Raw genomic sequence first — 25,105 nt, forward strand, 5'->3', positions numbered from 1 at the left:
TTCAAAACTAGCCTATGGAATAAATAAATCTGAAAATTAGATTTTTGTCTTTTTCTGCTCTATTTACGAGATTTCAGACATTTCAATAAGCTAAAATTACATTTTTCTGTGCCGGAAAATATTGAAAAATGTTCTTTTTCTCTATAAATCCAAAGTTAAGGCAAAAAGAACATTTTTCAAAATGACAAACATATTCTCAAAAACAAACCTACAAAGAATTTAAAAACTAGCTTAAGGTATAAATAGTTTTGATTATCCAGAAAACGAGAATTTAGGCCACCATGGCATATAATCTCCAAAACAATGTAATTAATTCCTCTCCAAAATCCATTGAAGTTCATCAATTTGCTTTTGAACTAAATACTTCTGGAGCTCCGCGTCCTGTATTTCAACCTCGAATTGAGCACGTCGAATCTCAGCATCCACTACTTCCATTTCTCGTTCTAAGGTTGGTAAATCCACTTTTGTTCTTTCTTCAATTTCCATGTCTTCTCTCTTTTCAATTCTCGTCGTTACAATCTGTGTTATTTCCGTCTTTATCAATGTGTCTTTGGATACCTCCCTGATTTCCTTTAGAGCTTCTTTTCTTTCTTTCATTTTCCTTTGATGAATTCGTTTTTGCACACGCAAAAACGTTTTCGTGTTGTCACCTTTCTTGCCTTGCTTGACGTGCTTTTTCTTTGAAATCTTTGTCATTTTCCTTCTGAGAATACTTTTCTGCAAGTATGTGTCTCTTCTAAATGATGTAGAACTACTTTCCGAAACCTTTTTCCAATGATTTTTCTCCATCACATAACGCAGAAGACTTTTCTCATCGTCTATAATAGTCTCATATGAACTGTTGAAGTCATGATAATGGCCTTTACAAGTCGCACAGTCACAATACAAAGATATTCCTAATTCATAACTTTGATCCATGTCAAAATCTGTTATATTGTTGCTTAATCTAAGTTAGTTTTACAACTAGAAAGTTTTGACGAATTTATTTCGTTACATGCATGAATATGCATGCGTTACATGCATGCTCTTTATTACACAGGAATTTGCTGACGTCATGAGATTAGGCTGTACAACCAATCGGTTGTACAGCCAGCAGTTAGATCTGGTAGATTTCGGGTTCGGCGTATTGCTTCAGTTATCAAATAACTTTAAAACATTAGACATGTAAGGAATTTGTGAGAATTTATACTTGTTAGAAAGCATAGGAGAGTACTTAATAGAAAAGGATCAGGATATGGAAAATATTATATTTGAAGAATTTATGCTGTAAATGCGAAATGAAAAATTCATGCAAAGAGCCTTCAAAACTTATAATGGTGACAACAAATTTAGAAGCCAGATTCAACAAAATTTCAAGGCTTATGTCCCCAACCCTGTTTTCAATAAGCAATATATATATATATATATATATATATATATAGTAGTATATCATATATATAGAGATATAAATATAGAAACTATAGAAATGGGGTTTTAAGAAATTGCGGCGACTAATTTTTATTTTTACTGTCTTAAACAGATTTAAATGCCTAACCACCTCCAATAGTATCCAAGATACGATTGAATCTTGGATCTTTCTTTCATGCAAGTGAAAATTTATTAAACAGAAATGTATGGTTCATTTTTCTTTTTAGTTGTTTTGGTAGAAGATGTATGTACATGAAGTCGCTATAAATTTAGAACATTGCTGCACCAGGTTGGCTCAAAAATGTGCAATTTTATGCAATTATTTGATTTCTGCGATATGATGTGTGTAGTTCAAACTTATGCCTCCAGTTTGAGCTGAGAAATTAATTAATTTAATAAATTTAAAAATATGTATCTAAAAAGAACAAAAAAAAAGAAAAACTGTATTTTGACCATTCTTCGCATTTTTTTTCTTGCGTATCGATTGGTGTTTGATTTGAACTTTTGCGGCTTTTTTTGCTTCTTTCTTTCTCTTTCTAAAAATTGGAGATGGTTAGGCATTTAAATCTTTTTAAGACTGTACAAATAAAAATCAGTCGCGGCAATTTCTTAAAACCCCATTTTAAGATTCTATGTTTAATCACTCTTAAAGGAAACCACTATGTATATATATATATATATATATATATATATATATATATATATATATATATATATATATATATATATATATATATATATATATATATATATATAAATATATATATATATATTGAAATTTTGTTGACGAACCGGAAATCCTAATGCATAAATTAGACAAATCAACCTAGTCAGACATGCCTTTTTTGCCATTACAACAACATGTTGTGCAAATACTACCACTACTGCTAACAACTCACCGCAGCACCAAGTCGCCCGAGGCCAATACAGTCACGCACGCTCTTCCTCCGTCCCAATCTATTCAAAGCCTCCCTTTTCACACTCTCCCACGAAGTTCCCATTTCCTTTAAATTTTTTTTTATGACGTCCTCCCACCCCAGACGAGGACGACCTGCTTTCCATTTAGCCCTAGACGGTTGGCTGAAGAGAACAATCTTCGGCAATCTGTCATCCTTCATCCGCAAAACGTGCCTTAGCCACCTCAACCTTTCTTTCATTATAGCCCCAGAGAGCGGTATTGAACCACGTTTTTCGTACAGCCTATTGTTTGAAATACGGTCAGTCAGTCGGGTACCCAGAACAGTCCTTAAGCAATTTCTCTGGAAAACATGTAGCAAATCTTCATCTGCTTTTTGGAGCGCCCATGCTTCAAAGCCATATTTGACTACTGTCATCACTGGAGTTACTAATATTCTAATCTTGGTTTGCAGACTTATCTTCCTATTTTTGCAAACTTTTTTTAACTGTGAAAAAACACCCTAGTGTGAGAAGACTAGTGACTTAGTCTTCTTAACATTAATTTTCAAACCCATTCTAGCACCTTGAAGTCGAAAAACCTCTAAAAGTTTATTCATTTTGCTCACACTTTCCCTTAGGATGCTTAAATCATCAGCATAATCTAAGTCCAGGAGACTTTTTCCTCCCCATTTGATTCCGTGGTCTCCTATTGCCTTTTCTGTGCTCCTTAAGACAAAGTCCATCAAAATATTCCATATAAAGGGGGATAGAACACAACCCTGCTTAACTCCTGATTAGATACAAAACCAGCTGCTAACATCATTTCCTACCTTAACCGCTGCAGTGTTATTCTCGTACATAGCACTAATCACTCTAGTATATTTATCTGGTATACCATACAAGTATAAAACCTTTGCTAAAGCTCTTCTATCAACAGAATCGAACGCTTGCTCATAATTTATAAAACTAAAGAATATAGGGGTTTGATAACTCAGGCACTTCTGAGTTACTAATCTAAGAGGAACAATATGGTCGACGCATCCTCTACCTTTTCTAAAACCGCACTTTTCTTCTCTTAAAACTTTGTCTACGGCATCTCTCAGTCTAAAAAGTACTATATTATTAAGTACTTTGCTACCTACAGAGACCAGACTAATGTCTCGATCATTACCACACTCATTCCTATCACCTTTCCTATAAAGTGGCTTAATTAAGGTATTTCTAAAATCGTTAGGTGCTTCTCCTTTTTCAAAAATTATATTCATAATCTTCGCCGCATTTAATTGTGATAACATATGTGTATTTGAAGTTAGACTTCTGGTGTGAGATTACTTTTGTTCGTTTTTAGTTTGAATTTTGCTCAATAATTGCTGCTGAAGAAGTTTTTATTATTATTTAGAAGAAAAGACGATTCTCTCAATTTGTATTTACGTTAAAATGTTCAAAACAACTTCTTGTCAATAGGAATAGTGTTAAATCAAAATTGTGAATTATTATTTTTCATTTATATGCAGGACTTAATCTTAACGAGTATTAAATATCATCTTCTGCATTTGATTAAGTGCGGTTGTTAACCCTTTACTATCACTGCTATGAAAATTATTCTATTTTAAACACTTGTTCAATATATTAATTACTTGCCTAATATACCATATTCACTTGATATTAATATATCTAATAACACTGCTATAATACTAAACTCTTATTATTATTTTGGGATTTGAGACTTCTCAAGAATGAATACAACACTGCATAGTCCAATGTACAATATCACTTACAATCACTTTTAATTCAAGTTATATTAACCCGTCTTTTCGGGAATGGGAGAGAGGGAGACCATGGTACATCCATGTTATTCTCTTATAGATTTTCAATATAAGTTATATTAACCCGACTTTTCTGGAATGGGAGAGAGGGAGAACATAGTAAATTCATGTTATGCTCTTATAGACTTTCAATACAAGTTAAATTAACCCGTCTTTTCGGGAATGGGAGAGAGGAAGGCCATGGTACACTCATATTATGCTCTTGTAGACTTTCAATACTAGTTAAATTAACCTGTCTTTTCAGGAATAGGAGAAAGGGAGAACATGATACATTCATACTATGCTTTTATAGACTTTCAATATAAGTTATATTAACCCGACTTTTCTGGAATGGGAGAGAGGGAGAACATGGTACATTCATGTTATGCTCTTATACACTTTCAATATAATTTATATTAACCCGTCTTCTGGAATGGGAGACAAGGAGAACATGGTACAGTCTATGCTCTTATAGAATTTCAGTCTATGCTCTTATATTAACCCCTCTTTTCGGGAATGACAAAGAGGGAGAACATGGTACATTCAGATTATCCTCTTATACACTTTCAATATAATTTATATTAACCCGTCTTCTGGAATGGGAGACAAGGAGAACATGGTACAGTCTATGCTCTTATAGAATTTCAGTTATGCCTTATATTAACCCCTCTTTCGGGAATGACAAAGAGGGAGAACATGGTACATTCAGATTATCCTCTTATACACTTTCAATATAATTTATATTAACCCGTCTTCTGGAATGGGAGACAAGGAGAACATGGTACAGTCTATGCTCTTATAGAATTTCAGTCTATGCTCTTATATTAACCCCTCTTTTCGGGAATGACAAAGAGGGAGAACATGGTACATTCAGATTATCCTCTTATAGACTTCTTGGGCCTTATAAGGAATGGGTTTGATGAAGACAAAAAAATGGCTTGAAATCTTTTTTGGTTTGGATGACCAAATAGAACCTAATAATATTATTGTATATCACTATAATCTTCCTTTAATCATTCAAGATATAAAATATAGTTTATAAATTTATTTCCTCGTGAATAATTTAGCTTGCATGGAACTTATAAATTCTTGTTGTAATTCCAGGCATGAGAATGATTGTAGTTTCGTCAGCTCCGACGGCAACAAGTGGAGCTCAAGGTGGCACCAGAGTTGCAATTACCAGGCCTGCTGGTCCACAATATGTAGTTCGTCAGCCAGGTGGTCAGTTAGTTTCATTGGCGTCTGGATCGACTATCTCTCAGCAGGTATCATCATTTAAAGTTTACACCTTTTCAAATCAGAAATCCTTATTAATTAAAAAAAAGAAGACTCAAAACCGGCGATACACTGATCAGTAAAAATCTACAAAGTCAGTTCAATTTTAGTTTCAGCGTTATCATTAAGTGTATTAGCTCAGAAATAGGGAAAATAGTAGTTGTGATTTCATTTATTTTGAGCTAGATTTCTTTGATGATGATGATGATAATTTCTGAATAAAAAAGAAAGCTATAGTTTCACTTTTCGTTTATTTTCCTTTGGTATTTGAAAAAATAAATCGGGTTGTACGAGTCTTGTTGAATAAAGCCAAAATGCAGGGGGGACGAGTTTTATTTTTGCATGTTGGACCAGTACTTAGGGAGGAAATTTTGATTCTGGATTTCTTGTACCTCTTTTCTTTAAGGAGTAAAAATCCCTTTCAATTTTCTAAGTTTTCCTGCTTAAAGTCATAAAATTGCTTTTGGACTTGAGTTTCCGACAATCTGTAGTTTCTTCAGTTACAGTAAATCTCATTGTTTCAACGCAGATCAACTGGAAGCGAAAGAAAAGAAAAAAAAAAAAAAATCGGAAAATTGTTTGGTTATCATTATTCTCTCACTGATTTATACCTTGTATTTTGTTCGCCAATAGAAACTAAGCAATCATTACGATCTCTCAGCGATGAGGCCGGTTTTACTACATCTTGGAGCTACCAAGCAGTGGCTTCATTGAGGTTTGTCGGATCTTTTTCAAAAAATGAGCGCGAATAAATTGTAAATTCACTTTTAAGTAAATATTCTTTGCTTGTTCCTTCCCTTAGAATTAAATAGCCTGTGAATTAAGTTAGTTTGTCTCATCGGAGCGAATTTTAAGTACTTGTAAAACTGATTTCATGAAAGGGATATCAACTTTTGGGTATTTCTAGGTTTAGGCAAATGCAGGAAAGCCTCATTAAATGGTCTTTCCCCGAGTAAAAATAGTCGTGGAAAGACTGTGTAATATTTACGCTATAATGATTGATGATTTAAAATAAGGGTCAAATGTGTTATAAAGGTAGACGCGTTTGGATGGGATTAGAAATGAGTTAAAAGAATCGTTGAATTGTTTACAAAACCACCAACCATACTTCTTTTTATTTTTTATTTTATTTTTTTTGTCTGAGAAGGAAATGCTTTCTAGGAGTGCAAAAAATAGGGCCTAAAAAGGTCTAAAAAGGGAGATTTTTTGAAAAAATGAAAGCAGTAGTGTTTTTCATGGTCAAATATCCGTTTTTACAGGCTGAGGGATCATTTTGCTAGTATTTGTCAACCTTACAGTTACCAAAAAAAATATACCAGATCGAAAAAGTGTTAAAATGCGTGATCAGATAAACAGCCACCTCGCATCTTAACAGGAATGATGGCAGCCATGACAATGGAGAAGCTGACTCATAAAATCAGTTCTTTTCTTTTTTTGCTGCTTCAGATGCTTCAAACACCTGGAAGGTGTCTGTAAGAAAAAGTAGAAGAAGCTTGGCAGAAAACATAAAAAAGAAACCAAAGTAGACAACACTAGACTTCATAGCCCAAACTGGGGGTGGGTGGTGATATCCGTTTCATGGCCCTTCAGCCAGGAAGTTCAATTGGGGGCTGGGGCCAGCTATCCTGTGCTTTCGCACACACTTCATGTTTATCCTCCCCAGATTTTTCCAGGTACCCATTTAGAGCTGGACGTTGCCTGCATATCTCTATTTTGCAAATAAAACTCGACGTCTTTCAGTCGGGTCTCAGCTTGTCAAGCATGTGTTTTCTTCCAGTAAAAGAACATTTATTCAAATATTCCAGCTTGGCCTTCAGTGAAGGGATGTAAAAGGGGCAAGTGAGAACTTTTAATAAAATCAAATGTATCAATGGCACTTTAAATTCTCAATAAGTTTCTTTTTATGAAAATTTTGGTTATTTCCTGAATAGACATGGTTCTGTATAAATTGGTAGATTTTGAGGCACCATTAGATGACCTTTTTTCTGGTTCACATAAAGTTTGTGTCATCATTTTCCATCTAAACTAGTATTTTTTAGCCCTTTGAAAGGAAGCCTGTTCTAAAGGGAACGGTAAATTTTTACAATAGGGTCGGGACTTCCTTATCTAACCTAGTGGGTTTTTTCTGTAATTGCTTTTCTTACAACTGATATTCTGTTTTTGCTTTTGTCTTGCAAAAGTTGCTTCTATGTACTTCGCATCTAATGAAATACATGCGTAAGGAAGGTTACATTTCCCTAAAATAATTTGTCGTTAGTGACAGATTGTTGTTATATTACTTATTGTTTTCGTGCAGTCCATCCCATCTAATCTATTCATTTTATTTTTGTATTTGTTTGAATTTTAGGGTAAGCCTGTGGCTGTACAAGTGAGTGGTCAGTCAACAGGGAATCGTGTTATTGTTGGACAACCGAAATCTCAGCTAGGTGGACAGCAACGAGTCGTTGTTATGCAACAGGGGCAGCAAGGAACCTCTATGACATTGCAGCAACCAAGTACATCAATTGGTAAGTATTTGAAATGTATTTTCTCTTATTGTTGCCTACTTTCTTTTATTCCATATATCCCATTTTCATAATATTCTATTTGTGATTAAGTATTTTGTATATTTTTGACCACTGATAGGGACAACTCTTGGTGGCACTATACAAGCTGAGGCTAACGTTGTTAGGCACGCTTCTCCTCCATCTGGCTCTATATAGGGCTCCATTTTTATTCCTTGTCATGAAGTTCCTACTAACTTAAAAAACTTCCCTATAGTCGCTTCCTGCCAAATTGGAGGAAGCCCTGTATTTCGTTTTGCCTCTGTTGGATTGCCGAAAAGCTCGATTTTTGACTATTTATTATCCTTCATTTATAAAATAGAACCTAGCCATCTTAAATGTTTCTTTTCATTATCGACCTATGTTGTGAGATCGAATCAAAATTTCCTTGGCTCCTTTTCAGGATACACAGACTGTTATATCTATATATCCTGAAGTGGGGGCTAGAGACCCCTTGAGACCTTCTCAGAAGATTACTGGGGGTCTTAAAAGACTACAAATGTTTCTTTAAAAGAAATATAACTAATTGTGTTGTCCACGGATTTGATTCCATATGGACTAGAGTTTAAAAGGAGTCAATAAGGACTTGAGGGTGTAGAGGAGGTGTGGTGGTGGTTGAGCTAATAACTTTATCCACCTATGCTATAGATTTCTTTCTTAATCTATGGTGTTTATACAAAGATTCTTTTCAAAAAGCATTTTCAGGAGAAAAGTAAGGACCGAAATTAAGTCCTTAAACGAGCAGATATGAAGTTTAATGATGCGTCAAATGTGCAACAAACAAAATTGTTATGAATAAAAATAACAAATCTAAAACGAACAGAAGTCATAGTTAATAATTCAGTCAAACTTAAATATAACAAATAAAGAAAATGAGTAATCTATACAACGAACAGAAGTACCACAAGTGAAATTGGGCCTCCAATCCCTTCAATCCCCCTAAGGGCTAATATTATTTGGGCCTTACGAAAAACGATAAATATTTTGAATAATGTTTTTTTTTGGTCCTAGAATTAAAAAAAGACAAAAAAAAAACACTATAAATTTCAGTTTGATTTTAATATTTTAGTTTTTGAAATATTTTGAGCTGTTTTTTTTGTTTTTTTTTTGTTATATTACGAAAAAACATCCCCCTCCCCTTCTTCAGCGCTATCAGAGAAATTAATTGTGACTATTATGATTAACTGTGATTATCACACAAATTAGAAGAAAAAACCTTAAAAAACGCGGATGAGACAACTCGGATAAAACCAAATAACGCAAAAAGTCTATAGAAAAAACAACTAAAGCAAAGATTTGAAGAGTTAAAAATCTAAAAGCCAAACTTCGTGGAAAAGCAACAGAAATGACAAACAAATAAAATTGAACATTAGCAGAAATAATAAATTGGGAATTAGTAAATCACTAATCAATTTGCCAATTGATATGCTTAACATTGAAAACGAATGGATTAAAAATGGAAGAAATTGTTGATGCAAATTGGCTGCATTTTCTGATTGCGAAACTAAATTGATCATTTCACATATACTAGAAAAAAATAGAAACAAAAACATATATAGTTAAAAAATTCTGGTTGTCTTAGGGTTATTTTACTTATATGGGTTGTTTGGTTTGAAATAATGCGACACCCCTGTCAAGCTTGTTTTCGAGTTATATATTTTTTTTTCTCCTCTGTTACTTCCTGGCCATGGTTCTTACGGGAGAGACTATGTTGAAGTTTTTTTTTTTTTTTTTTTTTTTTTTTTTTTTTTTTTTTTTTTTTGAATAAACTTTGAACTCCGAATCCTTGTTCAGATTATATATTGTTTTCATAAAACGTAAATAAATAACAATCTATGCAAGGGGGATTTGAGAGCATGGTAGCACTAACCTTATTTGTGTTAATTCCTGTTATGAACATTCCTGTTGTTAAACTCAACATTTGTCATCACAAAATTCCTATGGTAAACAACTTTTAATTGCTTCACATGGGTGAAGACTCCCTGGCCCCATCGCTAAATACATTTTCGTACAATTTTAAATAGATTAACAATTATCATAAAGAAAATAAATTATTTATAACTTCAAAAAAGGAATATTTCCCCACGGGCTAGTAAATGTTGCCATCAGTTTTTGCAAGCCATTTCCAGTTTTTCTTTTCATAGGCTTTCTATTCAGTTTTGTGTGCTTGGAACTGAAGGATATGTTGTCTATATCTAAGCTAGATTTTAAGTTGTTAATCGAAAATAAAACTGAGAATAAACGTGTAAATATAAGTTTTAGTCGCACAAATTTAAAGATTTATTATTATTTACGAGAAAAAAAAAATTAAAACATATACAAAGAAGGAAATTTCTGGTAATTTGAATCGTTATTCAGACTCTTTTCTTCTCATAAAGCGTAAATGATAAACTAGCCTTAGCATGGGCGCCCATATGGGGGGGCAGGGGGCGCCCGCCCCCCTCCCTTGGCTGAAGGATGTTGCCTTATTTTTTTGCTCCGAGATTTTTATTATATAGCATTAAAAGTGCCAATTAGATGAGGTTTGCCCCCCCCCCTGGAATTCAGCTTATGGGTGCCCATGAGCCTTAGGGATATAAAAGGATAAACATTTTTTGTGTGTTAATTCCTGCCATGGAGAATACAAGTTCCATTGTTTGTCTCCCTTTTTTTTGCGAGTATTCTGGATGAATGTAAAGCTGAAAGCCGTGAAGTGCTTAGTTGTGGCATAACAGTTCTATCGTATGAGAATCCTTCCATTGCCTCTTTACATCATTTAGTAATTTGCTGGATTAACGCTGTATGAATTTCTTTTTTTCATTTTGACCGATCGTAATTGAACAATATTGTTCTTTACTTTGTGGATAACTGAAGTGGATATTTAAGTATATTTTACCTTGTCTTTTAGGACTACTTGACGGCCCAGCTACTACTGATGCTGCACTTGCTGCGCTGGCTGCTGAAGCTGGCCTTCTTGTTGATAATGGGGAAGGTCAAGATGAATCTCTGCAATTGCTCGGTGACTTTGGTGATGAAGCTGATACTGTCTATGGTGAGGATGACCAGAATCCGTTGCGTTTAGTTGGCGGTGCTAGAAGTCCCTCTTTCTCTGACACAGAAGACGATAAGCCGCTAAGACTCAAAGGTAAGTAATCCCTTTTTATTTTGATATATATATATATATATATATATATATATATATATATATATATATATATATATATATATATATATATATTATATGTGCTTATTTTTGCTATTTTGCTGGTTATATACTATAGAATTGCAAGATTTTTAACTCGGATTTTTTTTTTTTTTTCAACTATGGTTTTTCGGAGCAATAGGAACAATATAAGGGCGTAGAGAGGAAAATTTAGACGACCAGACTTTTTCATTTCTTCCAATTTCCAAATTACTTGCTCAAAATAGATTTTCCTGCCCAAATGACGTTCAGTGGAGCGTAAATTGGCGCTTGTTCAATAAACGCTTGAGTACAATAAGCTATATTGGACGTGGGGTAAATTTTGACTACTGTGCATGTTTAAGCTCAAATTTTTTTAAATTGAAAGTAACGGCTAATTTAATATTATTTGTTCTATTCAAAAGAAGAATATGGCACTGTTGATTATGAGGCGTTTTCTAGTAATGTAAATACACTAACATAACTGAGCCAGATCTCAACGTGTAAGGGGGTGGGCTACCTAAAAGAATCACTGTATCTCGTCCATTTTTTTTTCTTGTGTTGCCAAACATTTAGAATTGATTCGACGGTCTTGCCATAACTTATAAAGCTTGGATAATAGATAGGAATAAATGACAGAAAACTAAAAGCTGATGCCTACTTTCTGGGAAATGTTAGAAACATTCAGTTTGAACGAAACTTGTATCATCAGAAAATGGGAACTTCGTTTTATTGACTAAATGCAACTGAATTTTCTCTTTAAATTTTAGGAAATGGTATTTCCTATAAATGTTCTAGCATACCTGCTAGGAAAATACTAGAAATTACACCAAAGGATTGATGTTTTGGCCACAATTTGGCCACATTGGGTGCTCCCTGTGGTACCACTCGTTTTGATTTACAAGCATGCCGCCAAAAGGGATGTAAAATTTTATTGTCTTTTAAAGTAAATCTCTCTAGTCAAACCACACATTCTCGATAGCTCTCGATGATGACTAGTCTCCTTAAAGAATTCGCCAATGACGGCTTTGCGTTTGTGACGGTCAGCCGACAAGACAGGAAGGCTGAGGCCCGCAAATTTATTTAAACTTGCGCATCGTCTTAATATATCAAAATTTAAACATAGATACATTTAAAACAATCTCTTAAAAAGGATGATAACCTATCATAATGTCTATTATTTTTCAGTTATATTATCTAATATATCCAAGCAGGTGATATGTGTCCTATTTATGATACACAGACTATAAACGATGGTTTGTATCCATAGCTTGAATTTGGGGAAACACATCCTTGCCATTTATAGTCTCCACATCTAAAAATTTACCTTTACTTTTATATTAAGAAATCTTGGAAACATAACGTGTCTTCTTCGACTAATTTCTTCGACTAAGCACAGTTCTGAAATTAGTAAGCATCCCGTCTCCCGAGGAGTAGTTTTAAAAAGCTGGACCTTCCTCTAAAGAAGTGTTCAATAAATGCATATCCGAAAAATATAAAAATATAATATATCGAAAATATAAATATAAAAATATAATTACCCTTGGCTTCTATAGGAATCACCTATGTCTTTTGTCAAAGGTGATTGCAAAGGGATATGTTATGCTACATAAGTCTACATAGAGCTGGGCCTTAAGATTTTCCGGGGGGGGGGGTTAAAAACAAGAAAAATTCTCATTTTAGGTCACGTATTTCAAGTTTTCTAGAGATAATTTATCCTCCCTGCATGCAGGCATGCTACCCTTTACACTTTTGTTTTCTCAAGGAGGACAAGACAACACTGATAATGATGAAAACGTTTCACAAGAAGGTGGTGAACAGGAGGAGCACCAGGAACATCAAGAAATGGGCGGAGAGGAAGAAGCTCTTGACACGACTGGTATGGTTTTGGCGGTAGATTCAGAAACGGGACTTATTGTTCTCCCTGATGGGACTATGGCACAAGTTTCAGAGCATGGAGAAGGAGCAGACGGGGAATATCATGAACAACATGGTCAAGAAAAAGGTAGTTTTTTTTACCTTTTTCGTTTCTATTAAAAATCATCTAATAATCATGCATATATTTTCTGATTTTTTCCGAGAATCGTATGTGAAAGCTTTTTATTATAATGGACTTTTTTCGAAGTGCAAAGAAATTATTCAGCTACTGCGAAATGAACGATATACATTCTATTTTTGGCATAAGAGGAAGAAAACTGCAATTAACTTGATTTATTTTATCAACAATGGAAGATTGATAATTATTTCTCTTAAACTTATTATTGCACATTGTTGATATTTCCGATATAAAGTGTTTTTCATTTTTCTCTGTCGACAACGATGTATATAGGGGAAAAATGACAACAGGGAAGAGAATATACTATTTTTAATTTCGCCAAGCGACGTCATATATGTCGACTAAATGAACCGAATGTTGTATTGTCGACAAAAGTATGAGTCAAGACACAAGAATTCTTTGTTCTGTGGATAGGTTGCGTTAAATGAACGAGGCTCGTATATCGTTTGGTATCGCAAACATACCAACTCACTCAAGTTCAAGACTTCTTACTTTGTTTTTATAATTCCGAAGTCTCTTCAGTCGTGCGAAGGGTAATGAGAAATCCCATTTGATCTTGTCTTTGTATCGAGAGGTGAGATATAGTTTTCATGAAAAACATTGACTAATTAACGCTTATAACGTTCTTTTTGGGCTTTCTCTAATGTGAAAAACTGATCCAATATTATAAAACTTGCTGTACTTCTGGTTTATCCCCAGTTTTTAATCAAATTGTTTTTCTTTTTTGCATTCCATGTTTGGTTATCTTCATATTCTCTGTTTTATCCATATTCATTGTCACTCAAGTGTCATAGACAAAGTGAAGTTTATAGCTCTCTTTGTCTTTCTACTCATTGATGTACTAATTATACTTGCATTGGTATGAAGGTCGGAACTATTGAAACGCATTATTATTTAATCTTGTAGTAAAGCTAACTATGGGATTTTTATATTGGTCCGTAAGGTGGATGGATGGATATACGTCGCAATCTTATATTTCTTTCTTGTCAATGCTTTAATTTCGTATAACCCCAAGAAATATTATAAACTGAAATTTGGTGTATTCTACATTATTGAGTTTGGCTGGTTCTGTTATACTTAATAACCATCATTTTTTTAGCTTTTTAGGGTTAAAAAGGCATGAGGAGAGTGGCGTCAAGGGGATGTATTAGTATCAGAAGGTGAGAATAGGCTTTTAGTCCTAAATAATTTAATTTATATGTGTAATTTTTACGAGAAACATTGACTAATTAATGCTAAAACAGGCTATTTGGGCTTTCTTTGAGGTGAAAATTGATCCGCATTATAATACTTGCTGTTCATCTTGTTTTCCCTAGTTTTTAATCATTATTTTTTTTTTTTTTTTTTTTTTTTTTTTTGTTTAGCATTTCATGTTGTCATAGACAAAGTGAAGTATATAGCTCTCATTGTCTTTCTGTTCTTTGAGATACTTGTCATGCTGGCCTCGGTATCAAGGACAACTGTTGAAATACTTTATTATTTACTCTTTTATAGTATACCTAATTATGGGATTTTCAGATTGATGCATAAGGTTGACACATGCGTAACTATCTTTTTTTTATTTTTTGTTATTACGTGTATTGTGAAACGTCAAAAATTTTGCGAACCCATATCAGTGGGGAACCTTGATTGTTCGTATTTTACGGTTTAATAGGTATGCCGATAATGGTGTCAGTTGATGAAAACTCAGAGGGGTAGTTTCAATTTTTAATGAAAATTCCAAAAAAGGGATTTTTCAATGAAAATACCAGACGAAGAATGCATTTTCAAAATCTTAGCCCTCCCTTCTCCAATTGGCACCACTGTATGCTGAATTCAAAGTGGTTACTTTTTTCTTCTGTCAACTTGTTTTAGTAATTCAACTTGAAATGCTGCCATAGCAATCAAAGAGCTGGCTTGGAATTTTTCAATGAGTATGCTCTGTAATAAATATTCCTAGTCTGACCTAGAACTGAAATCGTTGGACCTTTGATTTGCAAATAGGGTTACTCATGGATTCAAATGAAAAAGTAGAATAATGTTAATCTTTGATTCATATACCTGTTTTACAATATAACATATTTTCTTCTTACTTTCTCTTATAGCGCTGCAGAAGAGAGGTGGTTGTCTTTTCAAAACGTTCGTTTTGTTTTGTCCAGTACTTTTTTATAGCCCCTTCTGTATCCATGTTTTACACAGCTGAGCTATTTCCCTTGAGAACAGTGCTATCTCTGTGAAAAAGCAGGCTTATTGTACCCATCTACTTGTTCTTAAAACACTGGAAGAAAAGTTGACATCTTTCTGCCACACAACCTATAGATTAACATGTATTGTTAATTGTAATGGCCGTTTATGTATTGCCCACTTATTGTAGATCCTTATTTTGTGTATATAGTGCCTGTTCCAGAAACTTAAAATGGACTCGAAAATTGTAAATCATTGGAATAATGAAGACTGCTGGATATTGCTGCCTTTCATTTGTTAGTGTTCTCAAAAATGAAAATGTTCTGTTCTTGCTGTGAAACTACAGGAGCTCTTCTGCTCAATGTGGTCTCAGAAACGGTTTCCCCAAGAATGGCAAGACTCAGTTATACTGCCAGTCTTCAAGAAAGGCGAGCGCACTGAATGCAAAAATTACAGATGGATCTTACTAATGAGCATTCCGGCAAAGGTCTTTGCAATGATCCTGCTTAACTGATTCCGCAACGAAAGAACCCACCCCAACCAATATGGTTTCCGAGCTGGCATGGGCTGTATTGACCAACTCTTCACCATGAGACAGATTTTTGAGCATAGAGCCAAGCATCAACAAGTCACCGTCGCTATCTTCATCGACTTCATTACGGCCTTCGAGTCAGTCATCCGGGAAGGATTTTGGATGGGGATGGAAGAGGATTGTGTCCTACTTAAGATCATACGACTCATTCAGGCTTACTATCAACACATACGAGCCTGCATCCAGGTCAACTGAGAACTTTCACTGCTCGATTTAATTATTTTGTTTCAAGACGCTCTTGGCAACTTCAAAAATTATGTCAAAACAAGGTCAATTTTTCATGCTGATTTGCGTGGATCTATTTGTTTTGAGAAAGCTTGACCATATTCTCAAGAAAAATGTTTCTAAGGTGTGGTTTAAGGTAAGATGTTGTAGAATAATTTATTCCATTGATAAAATTTTTTAGAAGTAATGGTAATGGCTCTATTTTCAGTTATGGATACTCATTCGAAAATTATATTATTATATTTTGCAGTTGTAACCTAATTCCGACTTGATATTCCGAAAAAGGGGGGAAGATTTGCTAGATGTTTTCCAGAAAAATTGCCTACGGATTAGTTTGGGTTCCCGGATAACTGACTGTATTTCAAACAGTAGGCTATACGAAAAATGTGGTTCAATTCTCCTTTCTAGATGCAGCTAGACGGCATAATAGTAAAATATCGTATTGGCATGTTAATAAATTGAGAAGGAGTAGTCAATCCGAATTTGTCCGAGTGTGGTTCAATCCCGCTTCTATGGCTTTAATGAAAGAAGGGTTGGGGCGGCCACGGGACGTTCTGTGGATGAAGGATGACAGATTGCCAAAGATTGTCCTTTTTGGCCAACTGCCCAGGGCTAAACGGAAAGCAGGTTGTTCGCGGTTAGGGTGAGAGGATGCTGTAAGGAAAGATTTAAGGGAAATGAAAACTTCTTGGGAGGGTGTAAAGAGGGAGGCTTTGGATAGATTAGGATGGAGGAGGAGCGTGTTTAGGTGTGTTGGCCTCAGGCGGCTTGGTGCTGAAGTGAGCTGTAGGTAAAATTCTACGGTTGTTGTATTTCCTAATGTATTATCATTTTTACTTCAACTTTCCTGATATTAAGTCTAAGTCCCCATTGACCGAGCTCAGACGCGGATAGCAAGCAGACATAAGTGGACAGGAAGGACTACCTTCGTCATTTTGATTTTCTCTGGGAGATCAAAATCTTACTGTGTTTTTAGCTTAAAAAATAGTTTGCATGATGGAAATACACATTAATGAGCACATGTTGTTACCAAGCTAAAAATAATGGGCAGGAGGTTCTATTAGCCACACAATAATTTACGTTTATTGATTCAAGATTATTGAGTTGTGTTTAAAAACCTTCTATGCTTCCTATTCATGAATCCTATCCGTGAATTCCAACTTCATCCAATAAATCTTTCATACTGAACATTTTGCGCCAAAATATGTTAGCATCGAAAAAAAAGCGTCAAATGAGTCAATTGGTTCTATTCTGCGGAAATTGAATTAGCTTGCTCATTAGCTTCCCAAGTTGCTATCTCCAAGTTGTTCCCAAGTTGTTTTTTGTAGCTATTAGTGTGAAATCTTGTGATCGTCTGTCTTGTTTTAGCTAATTTAAAAAAGGTAGGTGATAGTAAGTTGAAATTGGCAGAAGAGAGTGTGAACCTATTTTTTAAAATGTATTTTTAAAAATCTATTTTAAAAAAATCTGATTTCTGAATCAACATTTCCACTTGTCCTTGATTTGAATAGTCGTTTGATGACATCCTTTTTCATTTCTTGTCTCTATCCTTTATATATATTTATTTCAGTTGCTGGGGAGATGGAAGCCGGTGAAGGAGCTTTAATACCGGAAGAAGAACATGCAGACGAAGAAAGTTTTGTCCCAGTGGAGGGTGAAACTGGTGGAGAAGGGGCTCCACCAGTAGAAGATCGAACTGTTAGTGAAGGCTTTGCAGCAGAAGAGAGCCAAACTGGTGAAAAAGGTGTTGTGTCTGAAGAAACTGAGGTGGGTGGATTACATGAAGAGAAACAGGAGGTGGATACTCAGCTTCAACTGATCGAGTCGATTGACAGCGCAGCTCAGCCAAAAGCAGTGCCAGAGATTATAAAAGAAGAACAAAATGAAGCTATGAAAGGTGTCGTTCCTGCAGATCAACAAGAAGGTAATTTCTCAGTCAACAGTTTTGCTCTTATCCAGGGCATAATTCAAGCGATGGCGTTTTTTTAGGCAGAAAATTTGAAATTCCAAAAACGTTAAAAATCGGTTTTCATAAAAAAAAATTCTAAAAAATTTTCATTGGCCCGTCCACAGCCTTTGATACCGTGAAAATAACTTTTCTTAGATTCTTCTTTCATTAAGTCCATTCTAAAATGTACTTTAGAATATTCTCTATGCTCGAGCGCTCTATGCAATGAAAGCACATAGCTGTGCTCTATGCTTTCAATGTTTGACAAAAGACGATCATTTTACTCTCATCGGAAGCCGAAATTTTCTCTAGTGACTTTTTTTTCCTTTTTTTGAAAAATGCGTTGAAAAGATTTCAGAAAGTTACTGAAAGTGGAAAAAATATTTTACGCCAGTTTGTCATTCTTTAAATATCGTCATTCTGACTTGATGTATGAATAGATTAATGAATCCGATGTTATAACTATTTGTATTTTCGGCTCAAGTTCCAGTGTTACACATAAAACTTAAGCTAAGTTTATTGGATTCAGTTGATATTGATGACTATTTATTCTAATCTGGGAAAAAAATGTAAAGTTGTTTAAACTAGTTCAGTAGGTTTTTTATAAATGGTTGTCAGATGTAATTCATTATTGTAGTAATGAACTTCAATTATATTAATTAGTTAAGTTAATTAATTGTATTGATTTACCTTTTTTAACTCATTGGAGCAGAAGAAGGTGGCATAGAAATGGTTGAACCGGATACGGGTGGTACAACAATAGCGCATGGATTGACAATGGGCACTGAATTTATAAATACAGATCTTGTGAAGAATGAAATTATAAAGAATGAACGAGAAATCGTGCAAGAAACTCCTCAGACCGAAGAAGGAGATGCTTTATCCACCCTTGCTTCTGCTGCTATCTCATCCGGTGAATTGGTGAAGAAAGAAGAGGAATTGGGACTTTCAGCTACAAATGGACTTCAAAGCTATCAACTTGATGAGACGCCAGTAAGTGCTTTTCTTATATAAATTTTGATTATTTCGGTATAACTTTACGAAGTGCTCCTGGTTATTTTACCTTTTTTTACGCTTTGATTTACGATGTGTTTTTTTTCATTTTTGCAATAATTTTATACCAACTTTTAAAATAAAGGTACATAATGTAAACAACATATAACATATTCGTATACATCAAACAAAACTACGAAAAAGTTTCATCGGATATTCTTTCTCACTGGATGACATAAAGCACAAAAAAAAGGTGGGAAGACCGACTGTATTAACAGGGCTCGAGGAAGATACATTTTCTTACCTTTGCTGAGTGGGGGTTCCCCGTCGATCGCTTCGAGCTAAAAATCGGAGTAGAAAGCTATGTTGCAATCAGCTGGGAAAATAGTAGATTGCTTTAAGAACAATATACCTGAACGATACTTTATAAATACCTTCTAGATCGACATCTTTCAAAGGCTCGATGAAAACCATAGCTACTCAAAAGAAAAGAGCTTCTGTTTTATCTGAAACAGTGAATGAGTACTGCAACAATTCAGAAGTTTCTATTCAGAATGTGCCTTTGTAGAATATTTAGTTATGATAAGACCAGCTTAGCAGCCTCCAGGCTCCCGATTTATCATAATACTTAAGTTTTCAACTCGTCGAAATTTTGGGGTGAACTGTTATTGAAAACGGCCTTGAAACGATAATTACATGTTCGTCTTGGTTTAAAAGTTGGTTTCCTTGCTATATCCCAAATTTTGAGTGCTGCCCCTTAAGAAGAAGCAAAGATCTATTTATTACAAGAGTAAACAGTAATAAAGGTAAAAGGACTTTTAGATAAATTGTAAAGACCAGAGTTTAGACATAATACCAATTCAATCGTTACCGCAGAATATGATGTTTAGAGTTACCACAATGCTAAAGTTGTCAACCTCTCGGAATTTTTAATGTTGTGTTTCCCCTTAACGTATGTATATAAAATAGAAAAAAAAACAAGCTTAGTTCAGCTGATAGTAAGCAGCAACATTAAAACTCAAAACGGAAAAAAAATTATTCCCTATATGAAAGGGTTGCCCCCCTTCTCGATACATTTCTCTTCATGCTAAAGTTTTTGGCACTTTTAAAAAGGCTTGTGTCCCTTGTGTTTCAGGAGTTGTTCTTAAAAGGTTGGGACAAACAGTCGAACTTTAGCGTAAACTACAATGTATTGAAGAGGGGGGAACCCTTTCGCCTTAAATGTTCCTTTTATTCTCTGTCCTCATTCCTTTTACAAAAATTTCGGTTCTTAACCAATCCAAATTACTTAAGTAACCACGAGAAACCACGAGAATTAAACTGCGCACAACATTTTCCTTTGACAATGCGCCAAATAGATTTCCGAATGAAATCGATTTAGATAGTGGTTGCTTGCGTCAAAAATTGATTGCAATCTTTTAAACTTTTAAAACTGATCTCTTAGAAAAGCTAAAATTACCGATTTCCCTCCTTTTCTTTGAACAGCTTTCATTCTTTGAGATATTTTCAGAGGGTAACATATATATATATATATATATGTATATATATATATATATATATATATATATATATATATATATATATATATATATATATATATAGTACCCAAAGACCGACGGTTTCACCGTCGATCCCCAGCCCGGCTACGTGGCAGGCTTTTATATATTGGGCAGACAATGTAAACTTCTTCTTAGTGCCATGGCGTCACCATAGGTTCGGTACAGCTACCCTGGGAAAAATTTGTCAATGCTTCCCTCCACACAGCATCAAATGTTCGTTGTTCATTTTCAGATGGTAGCAAAAAATTTTAAGCTACACACGTGACAAGCTCACCTTAAATCTCTAAGCAAAATGACTGGTTATTATATGGGTAGTAGCACTTTCGGAACCATGAGTAAATCCTTCTCTTTGTCGTTTCTAAGCTTTTCTATTTACAACTTAAGAAGACAATTTGGTAACGGGGCCAGGGAATCGTCACGAGTCTTAAGCACTTTTTGATTTTTAGTTTAATTTCAATTTGAAACTGGTGTCTGCCAGCTTGCCTGCTAGAACGGAGCTTTCAGCTCGAAAGTGGAAACGTGGCTTGAATAAACAAAATATCTGTGGAACAATATTTGTGGACTATGAGAGTCCGTCTTCAACTCTTGTTGTTTAGACTCTGGCTCAAGGCCAAGCGAAAGCCAACCATTTTGGCATCAGGCAAGAAATACACCTAGCTTTCCAAAATGTAATGGCATATTCATCATTCGGGCTTGAAGTCCACTCTCTTAGTAAAACCTGTAGATTATGGACCTTCGCCACTCCTTCGTAATAAATCGGAATCAGCGACAAAAATAAAGCATGTATCTTAGGCGTTTCTCCTGCAATACATTTTATTAATTTAATTCTATAGTTTTATTTATTTATTTATTTTAACAGAAATCCACGCTCAAATTCACTAAAATATATAAGCAAATAACAAAAATAATGGGAAATATTCCACCAAATATTTTGTAAACCCAACTGATAACCACCAAGTTTTTTGAATTTTCGCGGACTGAATCGACGTAACTCCCGAATGGCTCAAATGTCGATGCAAGATCTAGACAAAATACGATGCAGTATCAATGCAGTTAATCACTCGTGGATTTTTCCTGTAGATACGCCTTCAGCTTAAGTCGCCAGAGCCATTAAGGCCTCCAACTCCTGAACCAATTGTCCGAGATCCCAACTGGCAAGATGTTGGTGTATTCAGATCGACATCAGCATTTGTTCAACAATTTTTTATTCCGCTAGAGGGGTCTGCTGGATTAGAAGGGGAACTAGACCCCGATGTTGATCCACACCAACTGGGCATGATGAAGATGTTACTAAAACCTGGCACTGCCTACAAATTCAGAGTTGCTGCTTACAATTCCCTGGGACGAGGACCTTGGAGTGAAGTAAGTTTTCACTATTGTTATTACGAGTATTTTCGCACTGTTATGTATAAACTTGTTTCGTTGACTTTTTGGGTAAATAGCACCACAGGTGAATAGGAGAAAGAGTAGCTGCCTTTCCATATCTTGGAAGACTAAAAACACAGAAAGTGCTAAATTTTGTGATAATCTAAAGAAGGTCACATTGCTGGCAATTTTATTGATTTGCCCCTCCCCTTGTCCTAAAAATATGTACCGGTGCCCTACCCTAAGAGAAACATCCTCACTTTTCAATCCATTAGTCACAAATTGAGAAATTGTGCACGCACATTTGGAGATCAATATCAGTCAAACTTATCCTATTACATTGATTCTAAGGATTTCCTTTCTTATCAGCTAGTGTTGAAACCCCTCACAATGTTTGTACTTCATTTACGTACATTACGTCAAATTCACAGATTTGTTATGCACAGAAACAACGTAGCTATGGTTGCTGCAGAGGTGAGTTTGAGTCGATTGAAATTTTATAAACAAAACCCTGTCAAAATATAAAATTCGCCATCTTATTGCTTTTGACCGAAGGATGTATCAAAGTAAATCCATTTCAGAGAGATTAGGAGTACTTAGCTTAACACTCTGTCGAGATTGGAAAGCCATAGACTGAAATTCTGAAAGACAAGAAAAAGTTTTGCTTAACAAAATTTTTTAATCTGGATGATTCATTCTGTAACCTTTAAATATACTTTAAATAACAACTCTTGCTTCGGACATTTTATTTCATAGAACGTCTATGTTTACACATCGAATTTTCGCAATCTAACAGTTCTGTAACTGTAAAATATTCTTAGTAAAAAATATTAAAAAAAAGAGTAGAAATATTCAAAGTCTAACTAAAAAAATGTTCTGCTTTAATTTCGCATAATTGGCGGAAAACATGCAAATGCTAGTTTTTTTTTATAAGCTTAACATCAAATTTTGTTGGGATTTGTTTTATCAAACTAGTCAGTTGAACATAAGAGCCGTTTATCCCATATAGGTTTCTCCTGTTTGACTCAGAATGTTATCCATTGTTTGCATCTTAAGTTTCTATTTAGTATGCAATATATTGATTACTTTAAATTTTTGCACGTCCGATTTCAGAAAAGTTAATATTCTTTATTTCCGGGTAAAAGCTGCCTAAGCTTTTATAATTTTATTCTTTGGTTGTTAAAAAAATATCTACTGTCCATACGGTTTAAAGTGTCTTTTTTTTTTCTTTCTTTTTGGGTATTGCAACACAAGTTTTTTAAAGTTTTTTAGGTTAATTTGTTATGTTTGTCATTGGGTTAGGAATTGTTTTCTCCTTTTTTGCCTTTTCCAAGTCTCTTTAGCCCCCCTCTCTCTCTCTCTCTCTTTCTCCTTATCTCTCTTGTTCTCTTTCTCTCTCAAACACTCACTCACTTACTTACTTTTAATTGTCTTTTTAGTTTGAATTATATTTAATTTTGGATTAAGTATTAATGTGAATTGCATAGCTGCCCATAATGTGTGGCTTGGGAAATTATAATTTACATCAGAGTCTTTCGACTGTAATTAGGGTACTAAAACTAAAAACATGTTGTTACCCCATAAAAGCAGGACAGTTCTAATAGTTCAAATTCAAATTCATTTAATTCAAAAACAAGACATAGCTCTCGTGGCCAAAGCCCAAATATGATATCTCTTAGTCCATAATTAGCAAAATAAAGTTTTCTGATAAAACTTCGTCAGGATAAATAAACTAAAGGATAAAAACACTTGAGATTGAGAATAGAATTGTCTGATAAAACTTCGTCAGGATAAAATAAACTACAGAATAAAAACACTAGAGATGATTGTAATATTTCACAAAGCTTGGCACAAACTTTTACTGCAGTGCAAGGTGTTACAGTGGACTGGGGTCAGTTTCAGAACCTACTCAGTCACTTCGCTGGGGGGACGAGATCCTACACGGACAAAAACGTTGGGAGGAGGAATAATCGGTAGATGGGATGTCGGAAGAGGGAGGAGCCAAAACTTTGGCATAATTTTTCTCGGTGGGAAGAAAGGGATTCAAGTTTAAATTCTTTGAGGTAAAAGGAGTAAGGTAGAGGGGAACCGTCATAAATGATTTGCAGTGATCTCTTCTGAACTCGTTCTATTTTGTCAGTTTCATCCTGGGTAAGGGCAAAGTGCTAAACCGGACAAGCATATTCAACTAAGGGGCGGATGAAAGTGCAAAATATTAGTTTCAGCTTGTCCTTAGGAACTCGAAATTTTTTCAGTGTTTTTAGCATTTGGATTGCGCCGTTAGCTTTTTTTTACAATTGTCTTTGTATTCTCCCGCCATGAGAGGTCAGAAGAAATCACCACACCAAGTGGTGAAAAAAAGTTATTTATGAATTATTAGCTCGGTAGCGATAGGAGGTTCGAAAGACGGTTGGGTATTTCGAAGAAAAGAAAATGTCGTGACCGAGCATTTGTCTTTATTCACGACCATGTTTAGTTCAGCCGCCTCTGAGGTAACTTGGTCGATGAAACCAGCAGCATTGCTCTTCGAATTCTCAGATACGACTTCAGTTAAGGACAAGTCGTCAACGTATTTCCATCTGTCCTCCAGCCCAGCAGCAATTTCATTTATCATGAGGAGGAAGCCCAGCAGCCCGATCACAGTTCCTTGTGGAATTCCACAAAAAAAAACTGGCAGAAAAGTGGAAAATTGGTCTTTATACTTCACAGGTTACTCTCAATTTGTTAAGAAGCTCTTGATGATTTTAATAATAAAGCTGGGTATATTTTTTTTCAACCATTTTTTCTAAAAGGATTTTGTGATCATCAAGGTCAAATGCTTTTCTGAAATCAATTGCAATTAAATTTATCCATTTTCCAGGTTCATCCAGGTGTTTTAAAATAAAATCAATTAAATTAACGAGGTAATGAACTGTCGAACACTTAGGGATGTTACCAAATTGCTTTCGATCCGTTACTTTCAAAAGATATTTTTTCAGCCTTGCGGCAACACAGCTTTCGTATATTCTGCTGAAAACTGACGTAACTGTGATCGGCCAGACACCAGAGAAATCATTAGCTGCTCCTTTCTTTGGAATGGGAGTAATAAACCCTTTCTTCCATTTATTTGGAAAATAT

The 25,105-nt window shown here is 34.8% G+C and overlaps 1 protein-coding gene across 1 annotated transcript in view; it reads left to right on the forward strand.

Annotated features, from left to right (window-relative positions):
- Positions 1-25,105, forward strand: part of Hcf (Host cell factor) — an 82,892-nt gene that overhangs the window by 48,219 nt on the left and 9,568 nt on the right. Inside the window, exons 11-17 of the mRNA XM_089095031.1 lie at positions 5,214-5,374; positions 7,732-7,891; positions 10,815-11,051; positions 12,853-13,092; positions 17,694-18,047; positions 18,784-19,064; positions 21,704-21,985. Coding sequence (XP_088951157.1) covers positions 5,214-5,374; positions 7,732-7,891; positions 10,815-11,051; positions 12,853-13,092; positions 17,694-18,047; positions 18,784-19,064; positions 21,704-21,985 — 1,715 coding nt within the window. The remainder of the gene's footprint in view (positions 1-5,213; positions 5,375-7,731; positions 7,892-10,814; positions 11,052-12,852; positions 13,093-17,693; positions 18,048-18,783; positions 19,065-21,703; positions 21,986-25,105) is intronic.

This window comes from Artemia sp. Qi Xiang Cuo, chromosome 9 (assembly GCF_049724085.1).
Source record: "Artemia sp. Qi Xiang Cuo chromosome 9, ASM4972408v1, whole genome shotgun sequence".
In the NCBI taxonomy this organism is placed as follows: Eukaryota; Metazoa; Arthropoda; class Branchiopoda; order Anostraca; family Artemiidae; genus Artemia; species Artemia sp. Qi Xiang Cuo.